The sequence below is a fragment of the Lissotriton vulgaris genome, chromosome 6 (assembly GCF_964263255.1).
Source record: "Lissotriton vulgaris chromosome 6, aLisVul1.2, whole genome shotgun sequence".
Lineage (NCBI taxonomy): Eukaryota > Metazoa > Chordata > Amphibia > Caudata > Salamandridae > Lissotriton > Lissotriton vulgaris.
Genome location: NC_141694.1, coordinates 1661284237 through 1661311081, shown reverse-complemented (window position 1 = coordinate 1661311081; position 26845 = coordinate 1661284237). Strand labels below are relative to the sequence as shown.

The window sequence follows — 26845 nt, the reverse complement described above, 5'->3', positions numbered from 1 at the left end:
GGTTTATGCCTGGGAGGAATACAGCCTTAAATTTGAGATGCCTCCAAAACGTGTTGGGCCGAAAGCATACCACCCAAGAAGAAGCCATCGTGCTCTCCTTAGACGCACAAATGGCCTTTGACACGGTCGAGTGGCCCTTTCTCTCCGCTGTTCTCGTGAAATTGGGGTTCAGACCAAAATTCTGTTCCTGGGTACGGTTGCTATACACTACTCCACTGGCACTGGCCCACGTAGTGGCCAATGGGCATAGATCCAGAGAGTTCCCACTGCACCGAGGCACGAGACAGGGCTGCCCGCTGTCACCGCTTCTCTTCACCCTCGTACTGGAGCCTCTGGCGGCCTGGGTGCGATCCGTGGGCTTCCATGGACTGAGGGATGTGAGAATCGAATATCCTTATATGCGGACGATGTCCTCCTATATATGGCCTCTCCCTGTCTTGCAAGTCAGACATCTGTGGTTCATATGGATGATACTCAGGGTACACGATTAATTGGACAAAATCAGTGCTCTATGTCCTGAAAGGTCCCCCACCAACATTCCAGGCTGGCTGCGACGTAACAATTGTCGAGGACACTTTCAAATATCTAGGAATTCACGTCACCCATGACCCAGAGGTCTTTATGACTCTGAATCTCCAAGCCCCCATGAAACGGCTGCAAAGAGATACCAAGCACTGGCAGTCGTTGCCACTGTCGCTCCTGGGGAAGGCGGCACTTTTCAAAATGATGGCGCTCCCAAGGTTCCTCTATGCCCTTCAAAATACATCTTTCTTGGTCCCCCAGTCCTATTTCCGTGCAATAAAGGCAGAAGTCACTAAACTCCTTTGGGATAATCAACCAGCTCGCATAGCTATGACAAAACTGTACCGCACCTGGTATGATGGGGGCATCGCACTTCCGAACATACAAACATATTATTGGGCTTCCCAATTGATAGTGATTAACCACTGGATGCATGTCCCACACACGGCCCAGCTTACATCGTCGACCCGTTGCCGCCAGATCAGAAACGCCCTAGAGATGGTAATACCCCCTGACACCACTCTACCCGAGGCCTCTCCGCTAGAGGACAGGCTACTGATGGATCACATGGATAAGAAAGCAATCTCTATGACCTATCGGAAGATTATTAACAACATGCCAGGCCCTGTGTAGAAGCTCAGAGACAAGTGGCAGGTGGACCTGGGAGAGTTAGATGATACTGATTGGCAGGAGGCACTAGCGTCACCTAGAGAAGTAGCGATTGCATCCAAATTATGCCCCGTGCAGCTCAAGATCTTCCATAGAATCTACTACACTAGAACTACTCTTTATAAGATTGGGAAAGTTGACACACAGCTCTGCCTGCGGCAATGTGGAGCGGTTGGCGCATTCTTTCACATGCTGTGGGCCTGCCCTGTAATAATGTCATATTTGAAATCAGTCATGTCTATCATCACGAGGGTGAGTGGGAATCTAGTCCCTGCAGAGTGGAGCAGGGGTATGGACATGGCCATGGTGGCGGAAAAGACTGTATATGTACACAGGGGCTGTCCTAAAAAATGGATACGAAAATGGGGAGGCTGGAACGCCTATAGAGGGGATATCTGTGAATTGCCAATAGTGACCCGAGAATAAAGTAATGCAATTGACACTAATATCTGTAACAATGTACAGGCATGCGGCAAGATGCAAACAATGATGTATTGTAAATAGAAGCAACAAGGAATGTATACTGTGTGGACCGTAAATACACTATTTGATATGTACAAAGAAGTGATGACTGTGCCATTTACGATCAAATAAATAAAAAAAAAGTCAAATTTAAAAAAAAAGATGGTTAATGATACTGCCCCCGCCATCCAGAAAGACCTCTGCCAGCCAAATCTAGAGTAGTTCACCAGCTCTGTGGACAACTCTTAACAAGTTGTGACTGTGGATCCTCTCAATGTTGTAAACGTTTGATGGATGGCTCCATCAAAGAGGATGCTGATCAAATTATACACCGTTTTTCATTTTTCAGAAACAGACTCCCAAAGCGGCAGTTTATTTTTGAAAAATGAAAATCCAATGAGGATTTATTATTTCTTTTTTTACTGTCCCTGGAAGTGACAAACATTAAAAAATAACGTCAGATCACATCGCTAATCTCCAAAGGCCCACATTCCAAAACTATAATAATCTCTTGTCAACAAAACTGATAAGCTGCACCAAAGTGCTTTCGCAATATAGATGCAAAAACAACAATTGATGGACAGAATGCAGAACAATGTCATACATTCACCCCAGTACAGAGATCTGGGCCTAAATCCATCGTTTTTTTGCTCACCATGCCATTCCATTTTGAACTCAGCCATATGCAAATCAGTCTTGACCCTGTGCCCCATGGGAACAGTCCAGCCCGAACTGCCAAGCCAGGTCCTCCCTGGACTGGAAACAAGCATCCTAGGACCGGTTTAGGGCTTTCAGCCCTCTTCAGCCATGATAGCTTGATTACAGTGGCATGGAGAGCACGCGACTCACGTCTGAGCATACCCGTCACACTCTGGGTGGCAAATGCAAAAACAATTGATGGACAGAATGCAGAACAATGTCATACATTCACCCCAGTACAGAGATCTGGGCCTAAGTCCATCAATTGTGTGTCTTTTGCTTTCTCGCCCTAAGTGCGCCGGGTATGCCCAGAAGTGGGTCCCGGGCTCTCTGTGCCACTGGAATCAAGCTATCCTGGCTGATGAGGGCTGAAAGCCCTAAACCGGTCCTGGGGTGCTTGGTTCTGGTCCAGGGAGGACCGAGCTTGGCAGTTCTGGCTGGACTGTTCCCACGAGGCACAGGGTCAAGGCTGATTTGCATATGGCCAGGTCTACACTGGGGTGGCATGGTGAGCAAAAGAATGATGGATTTAACCCAGATCTCTTGACTGGGGGTGAATGTTTTGATTTGTTCAGCATTCCGTCCATCAATTGTGTGTCTTTTGCTTTCTCAATATAGAAGCACTTGTGGGCCAGGGTGTAGCCCCCTGGTTTCCCATTAGTAAAGGGCTTACGAGTCTCGTCTTGGCACACAGATGAGAATTGTTGGACCTGGCCTTTTTTGCAGGGACACCCCCCAGATATTTTGCCTTCTGTGGATGAATTTGAGTTTGTTGGCATTATGACTCTTTACCAAAGCTAACCTGTGCTTCAGTGGTTGTGCTCTGTCCTTTAAACATGGTGACATTGACTTGGCACATTTACCTTAATTGTAATTCCTAATAAAGTGGTGTTCCCTATACCCAGGACCTGTACGCTAAATGCTACTAGTGGACAGAAACACTCATTGTGCCATCTACACAAGTAGCCTTTTAAAACATGTCTCAGGCCTGCCACTGCAGTCTGTAGTGCAGTTTTAAACTGCTATTCTTGACCTGGCAAAGTAAACCTTTTGCCTGGCCAAAACTTCCTTGTATTGCATATGTCAGCCCTAAAGTAGGCCACAAGTGTATTGTGTTTAAAAAGTAGGAAATGGGGGTTTAAGTTTTGCCTGTCTTGGTAGTGAAAAACTCCTACAGTCGTTTTCATTACTGTTTCTCTCATATTGAATAACACTGGGCTACCTTGGTACATTTAATAAGTCCTAATTTTAGATTGGGAGCTGATAGGGACATGCTGTTTGGACTAAAAATGAATTGTAATTTAAAATCGTCTCTAATGAGAAAGTTGGAATTTTAGGTCAAAATTCTGAAAATGTCACTTTTAGAAAGTTGGCATTTTCTAGTCCTACCCATGTGTGCCTACTGGTAGGATCCTGGGGCATATGACTGTGAAGGGCTCTAGGCTTGTATATTCCTGGTAGACAGTGACATAAAAGCGGTTTAGGTCCAAATGGCTGAGGGTGGAGCTGTGTCCTGCCCCACTTAGACTTCTAAAGGCTTGTCTCTGGGACTCTCAAAGGACCTGACACCAGGCTTTATCACTACGGACTCCTTGGAGCCTTGACAGGGTAAGGGAAGAACCTACTAGAAGTGGAGGTATGACAGAGTCTGCCCGTGAGCTAACAGAAGACTGCCCTGCTCCCTTTTTCCCCAGAGGACAGCTCCACTGCTTGAGAACTGTCCTGGTCTCTGAGAAGGAAGACTGGACCTGCTTCCTTCATCCCAGACTAACCTGAGTAGCTCCAAGGGTCAGGTGGCTAACCTCCAGCTCTGAGCTACAGGGACACAACAAGCTACAGAGGCCTCCCTGCAATTTCCTAGCTGACCAACTGCAACTGGGTCAGCTTAGACCTGCCTGATCCCAGTCGGCCTCTGCTACAGTGAGTCCCTGATCCCCAAGAGGTGCTTACCCAGGTCTGAACCCTGGACTGCCACCAGAGTACCCTTCTTCCTTAAAAGGAGACATCCTGAAGTTTTGGGCTCTTTGCAAACACACACAGCCTATTCGAGCCAAGACTGCCAATGTGAGATCTGCACTTCACACTACAGCAAGGGGTGACTGCCAATGCGAATCTCCAGCTAGGACGGTCTGCAGCGCCTCAATGGATGTTCCTGCTACAGCAAAGACCATACGTAATGCCAGGCCTACTCTTCAGCCTAAGGGGATTCGTGCTACAGGGATGTCCATCCGCGACACTTGCCCTGCTACTCACAGCCTCCTGCACCACAAACTGAACTTTTTGCACCGGACTTTGAGAAAGTATCTTCTTTTAGTAGGACTAACCTGGTCCCTATATCTGGCCTGAACTCTATTGTGGACTGCCTAAACTTATGACTTTCCCCCGGACTACCAAAACCAGTTGACTGCCAGTGGCGCTTTATGCTTTTAGGCGCTATTCTTACCTAAAGCTTTGAAATTCAATATCTCGGGGTCTACTGATTGGATTTGTTGATTTGATCTCATTTTATTTACAGAAATGACTTTATTTTTCTTAATTGGTGTGGGATTTTTCTTGTGTTGTGTATTCACTTTATTACTGTAAGTGTGCTTCATAAATACTTTACACTTTGCCTCTAAGTTAAGCCTAATTGCTTTGTGCCAAGCTACCAGAGGGTGAAGCACAGGTGAATTTTATTACCTTTTGTGGTTTACCCTGGCATAGATTGTGGCTGTTGCCCGAGTGGGGCTGCCCCTAGCCCCGTCAACCAATAACCCAATTTCTTAAAGTGTCTTTCTGTCTCTCCAGAGGGCAGGCAGTCACGACAGCTCACCACTCACCCGCACTTTTCGTTTGGCGCATATAACTTTTTTTTTATTTCAATCACTACCTGTTGGTGTTGATTCAGCAGGATGTACAGCAGTTCATGAAAGTGCAGGGATGTATCTGTGTTATCCCTAGATAGGCACCCTGGTAGCAATGAATGTTGATGACTGGTAGGAAGGATATCCCTATCAAGTGGTTCCACTTTCATTATTGGCAGGAGTGAGCATGTGGGATACGTGCACAAACCTCAGTGTTCATTAAAGGTCAACTGCTTGGACTTTGAATTAGCTGGCACTTCTGCTTAGCAGTTCATGGGCTTAAACATTCAAATTGGACCATGTAACTCACCGCTTTGGCAGATTACATCTGTAGTTTAGTCTTATCTACATGTTTATATAAACTTTTATTCTTCTTAAATGTTGGGCTTGTGCATTTTTGGGGGCGTGTATTGTACTTCTACTCTATTCCACCACAGATGCACCATTTTTGACAGGTCGCGCTCTAGTGGTTGGAATCTCAGAGTGGGATATGCCATGGACACACAGTAAACGTGTGCAGCGGGCATGCTGTTGGCACAGTGCTGGCTCACCGAAGGTATGCAAAAGGCAAGCCCGTCTGCGCCTGTCCACGTTCAGATTGTGTCCAGCATCAGCCACGCCGTTGGTGAGTCTAGCAAACCGTCTTCTTCGTTTGCTTACTCTAAAGATGAGTTACATGCAATGACTAAGCCCCTTCTCCGATCTGTTGCAGTAACAAATTTGACTTAGAAGCTCTACTAAGACGTGCTACCAAAATGGTCTGTCCATCCTGTGGCTGTTTAACTGAGCCTCTTGTGCCTGATTTTAATGCACCCCAGACCGAGACTTCCTATCTCAGTAATATTCCGGAAGGAACTTTGCTCTCACTTGCCCTAGTCAATTGCCGGTCGCTCCCCAAACATTCCTTCAAAATTAGCAAACTACTTTCAGGAAATAAATGTGATCTTTTTTTCCTGACAGAAACTTGGCTCTAAGACTTCTCTGCCCCAGATAGCTCTTTCCATCCTGGTTGGCTTCCGAACAAGCACATAGACAGAATGGATACACAAGGCGGGGGTGGTGATAGTGTAGAGACTCCCATCAGTACTCTATATCTGAACCCAAAATATGGGAGACACTGAGGGCCTCTCTTTTGTAATAACCTTAACTTCTCCTTTGTTAGTTTATAGACCATCCCCCCCCCCCCCAACAGTACGTCCGAATCACTTATCTGCTAACAAACTTGATATTTCAACTTTCCATTCTCCGCTCAAAATCCTGTTACTTGGTGACTTCAACCTTCACAGTGATGATCTTAACTGCTCTCTGGCTGCACACTTCCTCTCTGCTTCAGAGGGATTCAACATTACTTAACATGTGATAGGGTAACGCATAAAGCCAGTCACACACTCAACCTTATATTCTCGCATTCCTTGAATATTCAGATGGATCCAATCCTTCAATTAACATGGTCAGATCACTTACTAGTGCCTTTTAAGATTGTCAAGGTCTTCCCTAAGAAACAGCAACTCCCTGTGCAGAAAATCTCCAGGCCTTAGAGGCACGTCTCTGAATAATTTTTCTTGGAGGCACAACAGGCAACCCCGCTCAAACTCTCTGGGGCAGTGGCCCTGATCTGGCCATTGTAACTGCCTGTCTTCAGCCCTCGCTCCTTTAAAAGCAGTATCCCAAAGGAGATCAACTCCTGCTGCACCCTAGTTTACTACCGGAGTAAAAAAAGATAGATCACATTGTAAGCTTCTTAGAAGCAAGTGGAAGAAGTTGTACGACCCAGAAGCGAAAGCAACCTAAAAGAAAGTGCTAAATAATTTGCTTAGTGCAGTACAGAGTTTATTTCATATTCTATCAGCGCTGACGCCAATAAACCCCTCAACATTTTTAAAGTGGTGAACTCTTTGTGTCCCCTAGTGCTTCACAAAACTACCTGATTCCTTCAGCCATAATGTACGAAGAAACTTTTTCTACAATAAAATCCAAATGATCTACACCACATTTCCCCCTCAAAAGGCTCTAATCCCCTTCGCAGACAGAAATACCCATCATGGACCACTGCTATTCAACTTAGATCCCCTCATGCATGAAGACTCTGCCACCCTATTGACCAGCTGCAAAACTGGGCCTACCCGAATATCTTGAAAATGGCTGAGCCAATGATCAAACCCATCTTTACTAAGCTGACGAAAGCTTCATTGGAGGCAGTGAAAGTGCCACCGAGCTGGAAGCAGGCTATGCTTCTACCTCTACTGAAGAAAGCTAATACGGAACTTAATGTGCATAGCAACTTCAGGCCTATTTCCCTCCTGCCGGATGCTGTCAAAATGTTGGAGAAGTGGGACAACAGAAAACTCTCCAGTTTATTGGAAAGTAATAGCCTGCTCCATGACAATCAGTTGGACTTTCGAATGGCCTACAGCACGGAATCCGCTCTCCTGGAGGTCGCTAATTCATCGAGATCAATCTCGAGCCAGGTTAAGTAGTCATGGTTGTCCTTGACTCGTCCGTAGCCTTCAATATGGTCTCCCAGTCCTTTCTCTTGGACAATTTATGGGACTTGAGTGTACAAGGTCAAGACTGGGCCGGGCTTAAGTCCTATCTGGAGGGCCAGTCAAAAAAGGGATTTTATCCTCCACTTCACATCCACAGCCAAACCATATGATTGCAGGGTACCTCAGGTTTCATGAAGGGTAACGATACGAGTGATTTTGATCTTCTTAGACTCTGTGGAGCCACTACTTGTAGTAAAGTCAAGACAGTTTTCTTCTTTTGGAAGCCATTTGGTTCTGTGTAGAACTGCTATAAAACAAATGCAGAAAGATAAGGTTTAAATTCTCCACTGTGAGACCTTTAGCTGAATCCTAAGAATGAGTGCACTGCATAAGCCCAGAAGATCGCAGATCCCTTCTTCGGGTGGCACTTGTGAAGGAGTCTGTTAGCCCGATTTGCAAATAAAGTCAGGATTTTCTCCAGTGTGGTATTCTGTGATTTGAGGAAATTTCAATTTTTCATGGAATCACAAACAATTCCAAAAGTAATCCAGGGAAATTGCAAATACTGCAGCTTTCTAGGAGTTTTCAAATGTTTAAATACTTATTCATATGGAAATGTAATTGGTGTATATTTCCAAATAGTGTTTTTTTTTCTTTGTTACAAGCGGAAAACAAAAAAATCCAGTCGAGAAACCCCCTTTTCACTTTTCACCCTAGCTATTTTAGAGGTGTTATAGCACCGTTTCCGCCATGTACAAGTATTTACTCATGTCCTTAACAGGTGTGAATCTTCTGATCTTTCGGGCTTGACTTAAAAGAGGAGACAATAAAGGACCACCAGTGAAACTAGTGGAAACTACCTATAAAAACGCTGTGAATACTCACACTTAAACGTTGTGAGAGCATTGGCCACGTCTTACAGGTGGCCACACCTTGGAATGCCCAAAAGGCAACAAAGTTTAATTGCCCTCAAAATGCCTGTTATTTGCACATCTACGTCCGCCTTTGTTTATTTAGCCTTGTGTGCTTTTGAAAGCCTATGTATAGTACCATCTGAGCATTGTATTTTCTGTTAGTTCAACAATCTGGAACATAACCTAGAGAGTCGGTATTTCTAGCACGGTCTTTAACCTCTCTTTGCACGTTAAGGGAATAAAATTCTTTTTTGAGGACTAACTGGCTAGGCAAATCAGTGTCTCGCTCACTGCTCTGGCCACAATATATATTGCAGATGTGTCACTGGTATTGATGGTGTGTCACCAGGTCAGTAACTGATCATTATGAGCACAGGCAAACAGACAAACAGAAAAAATCCAAGGCTGAGACTAAACATTGTTTCCTCATTTTAGTCCACCTGAGCTTTAATAAGGTACTAGTATTGCCCATTTTGGAAAAAGCAGGTCTGCCTGTTGCTCACAGCATTACTAACTGGAACAAACACCTACATATGTTTATTTCATAATGGCACTGCTACCAAGGCGAATGTGCAGTGGTGGCAAGTGGCACAAATGCTTCATTTAGGCACAGCCAGACTCCTACGCAGGTAGTGTCATTGGCTTTCAGGGTCAGACTGGCCAGACCAGGCATTGGGCATTTCCCCAGGAGGCATGGGGCTGGTTTTGCAATGGTGGGAGCCGGGTTTGTTACTGGGGGTGGTTTTGCAGTAGAGCTGCAATATCGGCCCGCCCATAACAAAACCAGCAAGCAAGCATTTCCAGCCTCCCGGGGCCAAGCAATGCTTCACCAGGGGCTGGTTGGAGAAAATTGCAAGGGCTAGTATTGCTTCCCAGTCCAGCCCTGCTTGCTTTCCTACCACTTGATGATTTCAGCCAAGGTGTGCCAGTCGGTATTTACCTCTAGAGCACATCCTGCTGATACCTTAAGCATTGTGGGGTCAGTTAGCTAGTCTGGCATTGATGTGGCCTAGTTTAAATGTAAAACTCTATCCAAAAAACATGACTATACACACACCAGAGGCTGAGCAATTCAAGATCACTGCAACTTTGCACTGATGTTATGCACTGCTCGTCTAAAGTAAATGGTCATATCTAGTTTATGCACGGCATTTCTATAATGCTCCGGAAGTTTACCTGATGCTCAGTGGTATACCTTTTCAAAGCAATGGCTCTGACATAGGATCTAACAAAGAGAAAGGGACAGACAGAAGAACAAGGTCGACACTGACAATTGAAGTGGAAGACTCCTGAGAAACTCTGTGGGACCCTGCGCTGTAGCTTTCCTCAAGGCCCTGGGATCTGTGTGCACCCTCATAAAGACCCAGGATCAAATCCGAATACACTCACTACTAATAGTACTTACTATTGGTGATGGTGTAAATGTGGGCACACTACGATTATGCTCATCCTATGACAAGGGCAACTAGAACTATGCAAGTCTGTAATTATCCTATTTATGGGTTTATGCACTTGCCACATAATTCATCGTCTTCTGCATAATTTGCAGGCTTTAACAAAAATATATTTTAATTCTAAATCAAAAAATCGAAAGTTACCAAACACGCTGTCACCCAAGTAGCCTTGCAGTGGCAAGCGTTTTGTCATACAGAGGCAGGTCATGTTTCAGTTGCTGATTAAAGTATTTGGATGTTAAATTGATATTAATGAGGCGAAACCTCGGTCCATACAGTGTTAACAGTACTTCAAAATGTTCTGCAGTAGGCAATATAATTTGCCTTTTCCGGCTGCATTACTTAGTCAACCCTGCCGCACAATGTGGTCCTACTCGACATATAATTCCATTGGTTCAGCCAATAACTGAGGAGTGTGCAGGATAAAACAGTTAAAATTACTTAGAGGTTTACCACAAACTTTATTTATGCCACAAGCTGATAAGATTAAACATATCATAAAGGGTAAAACTAAATTGTTTGTGTATCAGGCCAACACGTTTCAGCCCCCCTGATCATGGCCAAAAGGGTCTGAGGCTTTCAGCATTATCAAAGATGTGCCGGCAAGGACTTTAGATGTTGTCCCTATTGACAGCCAGTGAAAATGTGATGTGTAAGCGATAAAGAGAAAAATTATACAAAAACCAATGGTCCAGTGTCATAGAATATTCTTCTGAGTTTCAGCCTTGCATGCCTAAAACCACGGAAAGATGTGAGGAACAGACCCATGGACAAAGAATACCACCTGTGGGTGGGTGACAGATAAGCATCCTACAAAAAAGATATTTACATTGCTGCTTTTACAATTGGCAAAGGACAACAGTAGATTCTCCATGATTAGGAGGTGGCACTTAGAAAGCATCCATGAGTCATTTTACTACAGTGAAGTAAACGGTAACCTCTGTGGAACTCATGTTGACTTTTTACACCATGAAACAGGATGGTTTGGCTGGATGGTTTGTGACCTTTGAGGAAGATTGAAAGCAATGTGAGAGCTTTGACCATGTGCTAGATGAAGCACTGCATAGATCCCAATGGATGCAAGATAATTACATGGTTTATTGAACCTGTACCATGTTTTTGGACAGGGTGGGCCATCAGATTGAAAGTTCCTCTTACTCGAGAACCTCAATTCCCCAAGATAACTTATTTTCTTTGTTATTTTAATTTCAAACCATGGAGAAGTCTTCTTGCCTTTTGTTTAGACACCTTTCTCTCTGGAAAATTGTGCAAAGAGGCAGTAAGAACTCTCTGGCTTTAAAATGGGGTTTCTATGCACCTTTGTGCTTAGCCTGGGACTCCTTTAAGAAACGTTTTGCACATTGGGTGGAGAGCCTAGGAAAGTCATTCAGATTCCTTTGGTGCAGCAACCACTGGTAGAGACCCTTAGCTACAACTCTAACAACTGCCCTTTAGGAGAGTCAGGAAAGAGAAGAGTTCAAGATTCTAGCACATTTATTAGCTAATAGCATTACTGACCTTCGAGCTATTCAAAACGCTAGTGGAATGCAAGAAGCGTCACGTCTGGAGAGGGACAATAACTAACATTACTGACTGTTTCTGTGGCCATTAATGCTACATCGTGCCTCAACCAGTGCTAAAGCTGACATTAAAAAATGCTGAAATCAAAAAAAGTGTGGCCAGGTTGATGAGAGGCATTACATGACTTCACTGAGCTTTAACAGCAAACCACTTCATCACAAAACACGTCTGAATTCCCAAAGCTCAAAATCATGTTCTACTTTTTCCACCCTATAACACATGTTGGCCGAAATTCTTGCCTATTAAAAGTAGAACTGGTGTTTTCTGATAAGAGTACATGGGCGTAAAGCTTTGGTAATACGAGTACAAAAAATTCCACAGCTTTCACCCTTTGCTTTACTTGCAATAAATCACTCTGAGATCCTGGATTTTCCTGATGTGACTCTATTAAAGATATTGGGGTATACAAGTTTCGTACAATTGCCGTCCTGAAATGAACAGTTGCCATTCTAATAGTCCAAAATAATATTCTAAATTGCTATTGATTTCTCTATATTGAGCAAAATTAACTCCAAAAAATGATCACAAGCTGTCACACTTATGGCAAAAAACTAAAACTCTAGCTTAACCTTCAATAAAAAAAAAAAAAGTGGCCCAACCAGCAACGGATTTTAAAGTTTCTCAACTGCAGCTTTACCACTGGGAATTCCAGATTAGGCACAGCCTTGTTTTTCGTCTGAACAGAGAGGTGTGAAGGGGGCTTGACTTAAAAGAGGAGACAATAAAGGACCACCATTGAGGCTTAGTATGGAGCATAAACTTTAGATCAATTTAGGATTATCTAGTTTTGAAAAACAGGCCTGCAATTTGGGAAAGGATTCAGTTACACTTTAAATGTGATACCTACTTCCCTCTTCACTAACTCATTGAAAGGTTTTCCGGTAATGAATGGCTCATCTTTCGTATATCACACAATGACAATTCACAAAAAAAGGCAGCATTAAAGGCAGCAAGAAAAATCAAAGATAGAACACCTACTTTTTGAGCGGAGTTGCTGAGCTGGGGATGGAAATCCTCGTCTTCTATATACTTCCTTTTAAAGTATACAATCTTGGATGTTGTTATTGGGTTTGAAACGCCCCTGTAATGCGGTTCTGTGGAAATAAATTAGATCAGCTGAGGCAAATGTGACGTCAACGTAATTGGTCTTCGTGATGCACTCCTGGTTTAGTAGCTTAAGATTTGGGGTGGCTGTGTTATTGCTGAAATTTGTGGGGCGTTTTAAGGAAGATTAGACCAAAGGTTGAGAAAGTGTTTGATCTTCAATGTGTCATTTGAGTGGGTTGCTACGCTGACTCTGATTCTATTTGAGCTGTCCTTTCTAAAGGTTTTTAAATTAGGATGATCTACCGGATTCAAGAAAGGAGCACTATTCTCAGTGAGTTGAGTTTATATTAATAACAGCAGGTCAAGTTGATGAAGGTCAATAAGGTCAGCAATTTTGTGTCTATGTTTAATTGCTGAACATTCATGACATAAAATGACATTGATGTGAAGGTTTGAAAGATGTTTTATCAGGAGGCCCTCTTTGAGTGGTTAAGGGTACTGACTCTTTATGGGTTTTAATGGTGGCTGGAGCCTGTATTCCTGAGGTGGGGACCAAAGAGGAGTTGGGGAGAGGAGTTGACCAAAGAGGAGTTGGGGAGAGGAGTTGACCTAACGGCTAGGGCGGTCGTCCTCGAATCTGGGGAACTGGGTTTGAGTCTCGGCAACAACGCTGAACATCCTGTGATTCTGGGCTAATCCCCGTCCCTTACAAAAAATGAATGTGTCCTCATGTAACGCAACTGGTGCTATGTAAAGCGCTCTGATACCCGATTCGGGTCAAGTATGCGCTATATAAAACTATGTAAAATTAAAATTAAAATTAAAGACAGTAAGAACTCTGGGGAGTACGTTCTATGCTTGATCTCATATTCTTGGCATGTTTGAGAAGCCTGGTCAGCAGATGGTGGCACCTAAGCATGGACTGGTGCAGAAGGGATTTCCTATGGCATATCAGAGGCGCGCCTGAAATGGAAGAGTGCTTAAATAGTTGACCACATGCCAATAAATTGTGAATTGTGGACAATTAGACCAATGGTGCAAGTTAATAATGGCACATCTGGACACTCCAAAAATGGCTTCAATTAAACACACAGTACAACTTTAAACTGGGATACACAATTTGAAGCAGATGTCTAAAGTAACACGAATAATTGACTGTGGTTAGACAAATTGAAAGCATTTTTACCATCACCTTTTTGGTGCTTGATGTACCACCCTAACTGGCAGGGGTATGCCCAGACATGAGTCCCGTGCTCGCTGTGCCATTGAAACCAAGCTACATCTGATTGACGAGCCCCAATTAGGGCAAAAACGGTCTCTGGTTGCTTGCGTTCTGGTTCAAGAAGGACTTGGCCTGGCAGTTCGGGCAGGACTGTTCCTGTTGGAGCAGGGTCGAGACTGATGTGCATGTGGCTGGGACCGAATGAGGAGGTATGTGGGCAAACTAATGATGTGGTGGAATGCTACTCAGACTGATTACCAGTAGTTAGACAAATTGCAAGCAGTCTTCCCATCACCTTTTGTGTCTCTAAAGTGATCCCTAATCAGGAGATAAAGTATTGGGCGGCACAGTTTAAGAAAAAACTATGGGCCATCACACTAGAGACCGGATGCAAAATATCTATTTACTAGACTGAACAAATGAAGGGAAATGAAAGGAAATCAATTAACAAGCAAACATCACTATCCCAATGCCTTTAAACTGATGAAAACACAGGGTTGTCTGAAATTCAGGTGCATGGCTGCAATGCAGGAGCACCTAAGTAACCAATGGCAGGCAATTGTGGACAACTAAACCACTGACTGACACAAAACGGCAGTCTATATTGGCACATTAGGGTGCCCCTGCAACTACTTCAGTGAAAAGCACAATTCAACTTTAAATTGGGACACAATACGAAGCAGCTGTCAAAAGTAACCCCTAAACAAAATCATAGACCAGTTGGCAGCACTTCTTACCAAACATATATGGGGCGTCACACTAGGCGGAATGCAAAAATGTTGCTGGACAGATAGTACAAATGTATGGTAATGTAAGGAAATCAATGATCAAACAAAGGTCATTAACCCATTCATGTTTGATTGATAAACGCAAGCTGATCTACAATTAAGATGCACAGCTGAGGTGGAAGAGTGCTTAAACAGCCGGCAGCAGGCATACACACCATGAAATGTGGAAAACTAGACTGCTGATTAACCCAAAAAGGCAGTCAATAATGGCACATTAGGACACTCACAAAAATGGCTCCTGTTAAAAACACAATGCATCTACAAGTTGGAACACAATAGGAAGCAGCTGCTGAAAGTAACCAAAGGGAAAAGGGTACACAGCCTAGTGGGCGACACCTTTTACCAAATATCTACAGGCCATCACACTAGAGACTGTGCAGAAATCATAAGCCATTGCATGTAAATACCAAAATATAAATCCATTACATTCTTGTCCACCCCAGGCATTTAGTACAGCCATAAGTGTGATCACTTTTTATAATGCCTGTTTAACAAGAATAATATAGTTCTTTAGCTTGTCAACATATAAAACTGTAATAATAAATATACTGAAATATGTACTAATTATAGTGAGGTTTGTATATTGTTTGTCAATGACTTTCAGGTTTTATACTATACCAGGCCGACATTTTGCAAATATGTCATTCTTATGTACTTTTTAAAAATTGTCTTGCAAGTCATCGGAAATGTCAGTTTGTCTTTTTACTAATTGCTAACACAAAAAATGTAAACAGCTTGTAAATGAATAGTACAAATATTTCAAAATATATCAGGAATTACGAAAACTTTTTTGTAATTCAGATGTGTGATGCAAACAAAGATTTAAATAGGAACAAAACAAATCAGAACACTGTACTTGGTGATGTGCAAATAAAGATTCACAGAAACTCAATTTCCAAACACTATACACAAAGTAGTTTTATCCGTAAATCCACGTCAGTGGGAAATGTTGGGGCCACTTAAATGGAAAATCTGCTGATTGCAAAAAAGTGTGCTACCTTCAGATATACATTTATTAACTGTGATTGTTTTTAAACATGATTTGAGAAACATTCTTGCTCCCACCCTGAAGATAATGTGGTTCATGAACTGAGAGGCAAATCAGCGGTCATGTGTATCCGATCCTATATGTGGCTAGATTTTTATTATATATGGAGCCAAAGTTTAGTCTATTAAATCAAACAAAAGTGTTTTTTTTTTACAGCAGACATACTGAATGCATGCATTTGAAGGTGCTCTCATGTGATAAAGAAGTATATGGCGGCACAGTGAATTAAAATATTTGCCCTGGATCACATAATTTTAAACCAGTTTATGGGTCAAGATCATTATAATTAGGTTTAGCAGATTATTTAGGTCACTAGACTCAAATAATAACAGGACTAGTACAATATTTTTATGATTTTTCAAGGCCTGCTATGGTATGAAGTGCTTTGTACGTGTGGGTGAGAAGTTTGAAGTGTGCGTGCTTGTGTATCAAGAGACAGTGGAGTTCCCTTAAGCAAGGTGTGATGTGGTCCTGTTGTGGGAGATTGAGAACTAGTCTGGTTGCTGTGTTCTGACTGGTCTGGAGTCTTTTTTGAAAGTTGGTTGGTTATTCTTGCATATAGGGTGTTCCTGTAGTCCAATCTACTGGTAATGAGAGCTTGGGTGACCGTTCTCCTGGTGTTGTTCGGTAGCCACTTGAAGATCACTTGAGGATCTTCTTGAGCATCTTCAGAGTAAAACTAATACGACGATGCAACTGCATTAACTTGAACAGACGTATCCAGTTTGTTATTTATAATGATTCAGAAGTTTCTAGCTTGCGTGCTGGGCATGGAAGCAGGTCTGAGATCTGTCCGACAACAGGTGAAATCCCATGACAATATGATCTTCCCAAACATTACCACTACAGTCTTGTCCATTGGGCAGTTGGACTTCTTCTAGGTGGCTACTTCTGTCATGCACACAATGAACTTTCTTCTAGTGCTGGGTGTTTTAGCCAAGAGGGACAGTATCAGTTAAGTGTAGTCTGCGTAGTTAAGGATGTTGATGTTGTGACCCCAGATGGGGTCTGCTTGAGGGGTCCGGAATATGTTGAAGAGGGTCAGACTGAGAGAGGACACCTGCAGGACTATGCAAATGAGTTTATGTGCTTCTGAGGAGTATGGTGGCATGCTGACAGTTTAGGTAGTTCCAGTGGGAAACCTGGGGATCCACTGGAAGACGCATCCTTGAATCCCTGTGTCCTGGAATTATCTGAGCAGAATAGGATTGGAGGTGGTGCTGAAGACTGCAAAGAGGTCTAGAATGTTGAGTGCTGGAATTTATCATCTGTCAAGGGGCTTCCCCATGTCATCTGTTGCTGTGATGAGGGTGATTTCAGTGCTGTGGTTAGGTCTGAAGCCTTATTGTGTGGCACCAAGAAGCTGGTTGTTGGTGAACTGGTCAGAGAGGCGTCTGTTAATGGCTTTCTCCAGGACATTGGCTGGGTACAGAATTAAAGACATTGGTTAGTAGTTGGCGGGTTTGGCTAGACCGACTGAGGGCTTCTTCAAGAGAGTGTTGATGGATGCATGTTTCCAGGATTACAGAAGTGTGGCTGTGTTGACGGAGGTGTTGAGGATTGGAGTGAGTGCCTTAACAATGGCTTTGATCCGTTGTTGACGGCAAGATGGGGGCAAGAGTCTGGTGATGCCCCGGAGTACATGTCCATCATGCTTTCTGTGATTTCATATGTGCTGATAGTGTCCCATGAGGTTATTTTGTTGACTTTGTCCAGCACAAGGAGGTATTTGGCAAGGTTCAAGGGGCCTGGCTGTGGGACGAAGTTGGTGTATGTAGTTATGATCTTGCTGCAGAAGATATCCAAGAGGTCATCACACAGTAGTTGAGTTGATGTTGCTGGCGACTACAATGGGTATGGTGAAATCCATGGCTATAGCAAACATTTCTTAGATGCTGGTGGAGCTGTTGTTGATGTGTTCGGCTGCACCCTTCCTCCTGGCTTCTCAGATTTGTTGGTGGTACCGGCTCAGGGCAGATCTGAGTACATATTTTTCCATCTTCCACTGGCTTGTTCTCCACTTCGGTTCTAGATGTTTTACCCAGTCTGAGATCCACTGTGTGCTAGCTGGTCTGGATTCTTGTTTTTGCTATGCGGTATGTGTTTGCGAGGGGCAAGGGTGTTGGCACAGGCGGTGATCCATTTGTTGAGGTTGTCCATGTTGAATGCTAGGTGGCTGTGTGCTCTGGTTGGTTCTTATGCAGGTTGGGGGTCCAAATCACCTCAGCTAATCTACTCCAATATCGGCATGCTAAACTCATCATGGAGGTTCTTAAAAGGCAGTGGTTCCGAAACTGTGAGCTGCGGCACCCCGGTGTGCCGTCATGAGAAGCCAGGGGCGCCGCGGAAACGATGTGGAAAACTGAAGCTCATTGCAGCCGCAGCTCAAAATGCGTGCCAGCTGCATAATCCGGGAGGTTGGGCAAAAGATCTGCATGGCGTTTGATTAATAGTAGAATCACCAGCATTATTTCTACAGTAAAAAGGCGCTCTCCACGGAGCTCGTTAAAGGAATCATAAGCCTTGTTATCACGATTTCTTTAACAAGATCCGTGGAGCCTGCCTTTTTAGTGTAAAATAAATTGTAAAAATAATGCTGGTGATACTACTATGAATCAAATGCCATACAGTTTTTTACTTGAACTAGATTTTAAATACTGACAAAATAGTGTAAAACAGTAGGAGTACGGGTGTAAAATCTAGTTCAGGTAAAAAACGGAGGTTGGGCAGAAGATCAGCATGGCATTTGATTGGGATTACTTGGTGCCTAACTGCGTAGTTTCAGCGTGTGGGCGCCTAAGATTTTGAAGTTAGGACACTGTTAACGGTAAGAAATCTAATGTGCACATTAATGGAAGGTTTCTGAAAAACGCATTTGCACAATGTACGTTAAGATGTTGCACCCGTCACCTATCGGGCAGTGTGCTGATTTGAACCTCGTATTCCAACTTGCTAAGTTTGGGCAGACGCTTGAGGTGATGTCATGAAACCAGATGGAGTATAATGAGCAGTGTTCTGTTTCAACATGGTGTGAAAACTAAAAATTCATCAATCCCATTTCTTTTGGGGAGTAAAATATGAAGTAAACTCCTTTGGCAGGTTAAGGGGAATTTTCTGCAGCTCTGTGGATAGAAGATGATGCCTTTGTTTTTTTAGCCTGTTTATTTATACGTATGTATAATAACATATATGCATTGCATACATATAAACTTCCGTAACTGATTATAAAACTAATACAAGTTTCCCTGTCCATTAGTATAACTTTAAAAATAGTACTTTAAACCTCAAAAGTGCAAGTAATAAAATGTAAACATGGACCAGCTTATTGTGTTGGTATGAAACCTTCCCTTGTGTAAGGGCAGTGTCAGTGGAGCCAGACAAATATATAGCTAAATGTTTTTCATTTAGGTTTGCCAGTGGTTCTTTTTAGGGCTTCTTTGTTAATTAAGAAAATTATAGGCACATCATGATCCCGGCCCTCTCTGGGTATCCCCACTCCCCACTATTACCTCTCGTGTAGCCTCTTTTTACCCTCCCATTGTACTCCTTTCCAGTAGAGCCGTCCCTTTCAAAGTCTGTGGATTTACCTTTGAAGACCATGCCTTTATTAAAGAGATGCATGCTATTCTAAATCGCTTCTTTTATTGCTGAAATGTAATTTTCATTTTGGTTACTACAGTGAAAACAATAACAACCTTGCTGACATCTTTAAGATTCTAAAACACCCAACTCACTTTACTCTTACTTGACTTTCGGAAGACAACAGGAAGTACTCCCAAGGGGGGGCTTACACCCCCCCTCCACCCGCCCACCGGTAAATAAATGGTGGGGAGTCACGGCCAGCTGCCAATTAGTCCAAGGGAGCCACAGATCAAAAAAGTTTGGGAACCACTGTTCTAAAGGTGATGGATGCTGGTTGTGAAACTGACATTGGCATGTGCAGGTGAGAGGCATGGGTGTTTCAATCGTGATGTTGTTGAAGGATGTGAAGACGGAGTCCAAGATGCGTCCCACAGAGTTGGTGGGATCTTAGATGCATGTGTTAGCCTGAGGTTCTCAAGGCTATCAAGGAGTGCGGCTGAGTTGGGGCCGCTCTGGTCTTCTAAATTGAAATTGAGGTCTTCTCGGAGGATGTATGTGCTACAGATGATGACTAATGGGGCGACGAAGTCAGTGATGCTTATGAAGTTGGGGCTCAGTAGACCTTGGCTCCGCCCAGGCTGGAGTTGGCCGTGATTTGCAGTTTAAAGTTGAAATATTACATGTAGTTGGTGTAGGAAGGTACATCCTGACTATGGTTGCCCCCAACTTTTTGCCCTGTGTTTTAGCTGGTTTTGGACATAGTCGACCTGGGACCCTGCCAATCAGGACCCCAGGCCTACTGCTCTCTCTTTAAAATGGATTCCATGTACCCTAGGTACAGTTCCAATTGGTACTGGGCCACCCTATCAGACCCTGTAACTCAGGGCATAGGTGTACCCAGGGCCGCCAGGGGCTGCAGCATGTATTATGCCACCCCTGGCTGGCCTCCTAAATTTGACACAACTGGCTGCATGACAGCTGGGGCAAAGTCGTGTAATCACCCTTTGCTTTAGGTATAGTAGCTCTATATCTAACCATACAATGGACACCCGAGTTCCTATCAGTCACTCCTATGGCAGGCCTTGACAATCCTGAAGGCAGAGTGCGTGGGCTCGTGTGAACTAGGTTCTGGCCCGAGCCGAGCCCGGTTGCAGCTTGCGGAATCAAGACCCAATGGCTGTTCCATGATAACGCGTACCACATCGGTAACTTCGGTGTCGCGTTATCAAGACATGTCGAGTAAGGTGTCATACGAATCGGGATGCTGCCCTCTCACCAACTCTGGCGACGAGGTTAGCATTCCGCCCTTCTAGAGGGACACGACATGTACGTAACTGTGAACCCCGGTTAAAGTTAACTAAAGCCTCAGCTCCACAAAATGGATGCTGCCACCACAGACACGAGTCTGACCTCCTGCTGCTGGGAGTCCTTCCAGCGGGGAGAGCTTGGACAAAGGGTTTCCTGTCAAGGGCGGTGTTCGCACCGTCCCAGACAGGGTTTGTGTATTCTGGGTAGGTAGGGCTTTTGCGAGAAGGTGACTGCGGAGTGGCACCCCGGTGCTCACTACGCATCTGCCGGTCAGAACCAGTTCCAGGGGCGCCAGCCCTGGCCTGGGGAAAGTCCGGCAGGGGAGAGGGGTGTAATTACCTCCCTTCCTGGTCCCACCCTTAGGGCAGGACCTAGTCATGTACCCACCCCTTTCTTTAGAATAAAGGCCGGAGCGGGGACCCTTCCAAATTAGATCATCTTTGAATCAAGAATACTTTCTACGAAAGGACTTCAAGACTCTTCTCAAGATTTCTCCCTTGTGACTAAGGAGTAGTCACCCTGCATCAGCGGGCACCATCTAAGAACTCTGCGGTTTGCTGCAAGTCCTTCCTCAAGGATCCGACGGCCCAGCTCGAAGAGAACCGGCTTCCCTGGCACCTCTGACCTCTACCCACGTCATCAGCTCAGCTGTGATCTGTGGGTGCGACGAGACCTCGAGGGACCGGCCATCATCAGAACCTGCACGCTCTTAAACCAGCACGACCACCGAAGCGATTCCCTGGTGAGTGCTCTGGGGTCCGAGAAGCCCCGACCCTGAGCCGCTCCAGCACCGAAGTGCAGTCTCCCAGCATCTCCACGATCTGCGTGGGGCCCTTCTGCTCGCTGCTCAGCACGTTGTCTGGTCACTAGCCGCTGGCTTGTGCCCTTCTGTGACGACATCCGACAATCAACACTGCTGGTCTGGTTGCTCCAGACTGGCCCTTGCTTCCAACTTTGCGAGAAGCACCCCGGACCCTCCTGGTCCACTCAAGACGCCATCTTAGGCCCACCACGTGGCCCTGAGATCTGCCAAGGCTTGTTGCCCCATCCTGGGCCCAGCGACGCCGACAGCATCATCCTTCGTGGGACAGCTCGCACCTCCGCCGTGGTCGCCGACAACGCCTCCTGGTCCGTGAGACTGCAGAGCCTAGCGTCGCCCACTCACCTGGTCGAGGTGACGGCCAACCGGTGCCATCCTGGTACCCTCTAACTACTGGCTAGTAGTACGAACTTGGTCCCCTCTGCTTTCAGGTATCAACAATCTCTGATCCAGGCTTGGATCTCTACGAACTATTCATCACTGGTCGCCGGCCAGCAACTCCTTTTCTTCCGGCTCCTGGCTCGTCAGCGAAGACCCCGACGCCTGTAAGACTTGTGCAGCCGCAGCCCTCGTGGCTAGGTAACTCGGCATTTCGGTGCCTGCATAGCCTCTTTACTCTAGGGTCCCGAGTCCCTCGCTTCCGACTTGCCTTATCGGGTCCGCCCGAGACCGTAAACTTTCCGTGTCCTCGGACACTTGTTTTAATTGTGCACTTGAAGTATTTTCCTAAGAGATTTGGTTTGTGCTTAGTACCCTGTCCTCATAAAGAGTCCAGGGCTGTTGTGAATCTTAATAAATATCCTGTTTATTTTCATAACACTTGTGTGGTGTCCTTTCACGGGGTGTTCAAGGGGTACATGTGTGGTAAACAGCTGGCTTAACGCGCCCTCTCGAGTCTTTAGCCTTAGACTGCTCGTATCCACGCTACTAGGATAGCTGGTCTATAGGTTGACTTACAACCAAACACCATAAGGGTCGTTGGAACGATACATAGCGGTCGCTAGAATAGCGAACGTTGCATATCGGGCCAACTTCTCACATTGGTGAGCAGCGGTTGGGATTTGAGCTTGCTGTTGTTTTACCACACGTATCCTAAGAATATCTTGTTGAAAGATCGCATAAGTACTGTTAGTACATATAACTAAAGCTTAGAATACTCTGAGTTCTACTGAACCAGCTGTTGTAGCTCCTCAAGGCTTAGCACACCTTGGCTGCAACTCTTAGCAAGGGAACAGTAGGTAAACACGTAGTGTAGGTAGGTGCATCACTTACACCACACTAGAAACAGTATGTCGGACAAAGGAGGAAACCCTGAGTCTCCCCTTGTGTCAGTTGACCCTCCACAGGTCATCCCTTCAAGATATACTGTGCTGAGCTTCAAGGAGTTGAGACAGGTGTGTCACTCCCGGAAGATCAAGCAGGGGTCTAACCCCACCACGTCCTTTCTGATTGGTCTCTTGGAGACTTATGATGCCAGAAAAGCTGAGACCCGTCTTAGCTCTTCTAATCCAGAAGGAGACATGCCTCCCCTCGAGGGAACCAGAGACGATCCTGACCTCATCCACCTCGCAACTGAGAACGAAGATGTGGAGGATGATGAGGATGAGGATCCCTCTGGGGATGAGGCAGATAAGGGACAGGTAGAAGTCGTCAGACTAAGCAGGTCCAACTTAAGCAAACATGACAGTGGTACTGGGGGACCCCCGGGGCCGCTATCAGGTCAGCTTAACATTGGGAATGGACGAGCCAGATCTCTGTCAAGAGACTCTGGCAGATCCCTTCGAACCAATGGCTCTCTCAACTCTTCTCACAGAGGAATGTCTTCCCCTAAGAGGAGAGTGTATGAAGCTGAAGAAAGGGCAATCAAACTGAGGATTGAAAGGGAAGAACTTGCCCTGGCCAAAGAGAGACTTGCCCTTGCTAGAGAGCAAGAATTATGTGGGCTACAGCCCACTGGTGGCAGCAATAAACCTAGCAATAGGGAAAGGAGTTTTGATACAAAGCACCTGAATAAGATAGTGCCCCCCTTTAAAGAAGGGGATGACATCCACAAATGGATTACTGCTTTGGAGAGGGCCTGCACTGTGCAGGGTGTTCCCCAAAGTCAGTGGGCAGCTATCTTGTGGCTCTCCTTTGATGGTAAAGGTAGAGATAAGCTCCTCACCACAAGGGTGGAGGATGCCAACAATTACCAACTCTTGAAGAATACACTGGTTGATGGGTTTGGTTTAACCACTGAACAATACAGGATGCTGTTCAGAGACACCCAGAAAACTCAGTCTCAAGATTGAACTGACTTTGTTGATTGTGCCACTAAGGCTTTTGAAGGCTGGCTACTGGGTAGTAAGGTTACTGATTTTAAAGGATTGCATAATCTAATTATGAGGGAGCAAATCTTAAATAATTGTCAGAACCAGTTATTACATCAGCACCTGGTAGACTCTGATCTGACCTCTCCACAGGAATTGGGTAAGAGGGCAGACAAATGGGTCAGAACCAGGGTCAGGCCTAAAAACCAGGGTGGTGACCAGAAAAAGGAATCAACCAAGCCTCAAGAGAAGGGTGGGGATAAATCCACAGAGAAGACTTCCCAAGGGCCCCAAAACTCCAACAAGGGTGGTGGGTCCCAGAACACTCCTTCAGAACAGAAGAAACCTTATTGCCATACCTGTAAACAGGTGGGTCATTACAAAAGTGATGCCAGTTGCCCTAAAAATGGTAATAAGGGAAATATACCCCCGGGTAATACTCCTAAACCTCCTGTTACCACTAGTGGTAATCCCCCAGGTGGTGGGAGTGCCCCCGAGAATGTGGTGGGCATTACTTTGGGCAATCAGGAGGACTATGGCTTAGCCAGGTTCCCTGACCACACTCTTGTCTGTGAGACTGGCATGGGGTTTGCCAACTTCACTACTGGACCCCACATTTTGGGCAAGTATAGACAAGAAGTTTTAGTGAATGGTCAGAAAGTTGAGGCATTCAGAGACACAGGGGCCAGCCTCACCATGGTGAGTGACCATCTGGTCCCCTCTGCTCAACTGACCCCTGGTTTTACTTATCAGGTGACAGACATTCATGGAGTGAAGAGAAGGCATCCCATGGCAGTAGTCAAGCTCAGTTGGGGTAATGTCACGGGGCCCATAAGAGTGGCAGTGACAGATAACCTACCTGTAGATTGCTTACTGGGGAATGACCTGGAACTCTCAGCATGGGCTGAGGTGGAACAAGAAACTCATTCCAGAATGATAGGCCTATCCAGACAGGTTAGTGGGGCAGTAATAGCTACAGCCCCAGTCCAAGCATCATTCCTCCCTGAAAAGGTTGGAGGGGCAGTGGTAGCCACTGCCCAGGCTCAGACAGACTTTTCAGAACAGGATAGGAGGGCTGTGACAGTCACAGCCCAAACACAAACTGAGTGCCCTCCTGAAAAGGTTGGCAAGGTTGAAATGGTCTCAGCCTCTACTCAAACAGATAGTGAGGTTGTGAAGCCTGAAACAATGGATCACTCCACTCAAACAGAGAGCATTGAGGAGGAAGAAGAGTCTTCCCCCTCCCAGACACTAGGTGAGAGCCAGCCTCCTCAGGGAACTGACTCTACCCCTGTTGAAGGAACTGCCCCAGAGGTAGTCAGGCCTAGCCTGGCAGAGCCCCTGATGGCAGTGGACCCTTCCCAGGTGGGACCCAGTCTGGAGCAGGTAACCTGCACCTCTCTACCCTGCCTCAGTCAGCCCAGGGCTGAAGAAATCAGGGAGGCCAGTGGTGGACCCCAAAGGGCCCCCTGTCCAAAAGAACCCCTTAATCAGCAGATTAGGATCACTGAAGCTGGTAACCCTAGCCAAGTGAAAATAGAACAGACTCCTGAGGGATCCCCCTTAAAAGTAGTTAGGGAACTCCCACAGCTGGACACTGTTGGGCACAGCCAAACATGGGGCCTAAAAACCCCAGACCTGACCTGTCCCTCCAGTAAGCCAAACAGAGGGACTCAGCCTCCAGCTTTAGGTAGCCAGAGGTTGACCCTGAGAGCTCAGTGCATCTCAGCTAAAGAAAGAAAGGCACACATGATGAATGGTGATTGGAGGAAGTTGAGCCCAAAGGTAGAGGAGCCTCACTTCAGTACTCCATCCCAGCATCAGCCTTCTTCTTTCCCAAGACACACCAGAGACAGAGATTCCCTATGGTGGAGACCCTCAGATACCCTTAGGGTGAGGGGTTGCCTAGTGGACCATGACACAGGGGGAAACTAAGCCAGAGCTGGTCCTTCCTTATATGGCCACTTAGGTAATAGAGGCTTACCTGGACAAGGATAGCCTTATCTCCTTTCGTTTGGGGGGGGGGGGTTGTGTAGGAAGGTACATCCTGACTATGGTTGCCCCCAACTTTTTGCCCTGTGTTGTAGCTGGTTTTGGACATAGTCGACCTGGGACCCTGCCAATCAGGACCCCAGGCCTACTGCTCTCTCTTTAAAATGGATTCCATGTACCCTAGGTACAGTTCCAATTGGTACTGGGCCACCCTATCAGACCCTGTAACTCAGGGCATAGGTGTACCCAGGGCCGCCAGGGGCTGCAGCATGTATTATGCCACCCCTGGCTGGCCTCCTAAATTTGACACAACTGGCTGCATGACAGCTGGGGCAAAGTCGTGTAATCACCCTTTGCTTTAGGTATAGTAGCTCTATATCTAACCATACAATGGACACCCGAGTTCCTATCAGTCACTCCTATGGCAGGCCTTGACAATCCTGAAGGCAGAGTGCGTGGGCTCGTGTGAACTAGGTTCTGGCCCGAGCCGAGCCCGGTTGCAGCTTGCGGAATCAAGACCCAATGGCTGTTCCATGATAACGCGTACCACATCGGTAACTTCGGTGTCGCGTTATCAAGACATGTCGAGTAAGGTGTCATACGAATCGGGATGCTGCCCTCTCACCAACTCTTGCGACGAGGTTAGCATTCCGCCCTTCTAGAGGGACACGACATGTACGTAACTGTGAACCCCGGTTAAAGTTAACTAAAGCCTCAGCTCCACAAAATGGATGCTGCCACCACAGACACGAGTCTGACCTCCTGCTGCTGGGAGTCCTTCCAGCGGGGAGAGCTTGGACAAAGGGTTTCCTGTCAAGGGCGGTGTTCGCACCGTCCCAGACAAGGTTTGTGTATTCTGGGTAGGTAGGGCTTTTGCGAGAAGGTGACTGCGGAGTGGCACCCCGGTGCTCACTACGCATCTGCCGGTCAGAACCAGTTCCAGGGGCGCCAGCCCTGGCCTGGGGAAAGTCCGGCAGGGGAGAGGGGTGTAACTACCTCCCTTCCTGGTCCCACCCTTAGGGCAGGACCTAGTCATGTACCCACCCCTTTCTTTAGAATAAAGGCCGGAGCGGGGACCCTTCCAAATTAGATCATCTTT

General features: G+C 45.7%; 1 protein-coding gene across 5 annotated transcripts in view; it reads right to left on the bottom strand.

Annotated features, from left to right (window-relative positions):
- The window catches only part of SERTAD4 (SERTA domain containing 4), an 80948-nt gene that overhangs the window by 32530 nt on the left and 21573 nt on the right, over window positions 1-26845 (bottom strand). For all 5 annotated transcript variants that reach the window (XM_086927828.1, XM_086927829.1, XM_086927832.1 and 2 more), the window contains exon 3: window positions 12609-12724. In XM_086927828.1, the coding sequence (XP_086783954.1) occupies window positions 12609-12724 (116 nt within the window). The remainder of the gene's footprint in view (window positions 1-12608; window positions 12725-26845) is intronic.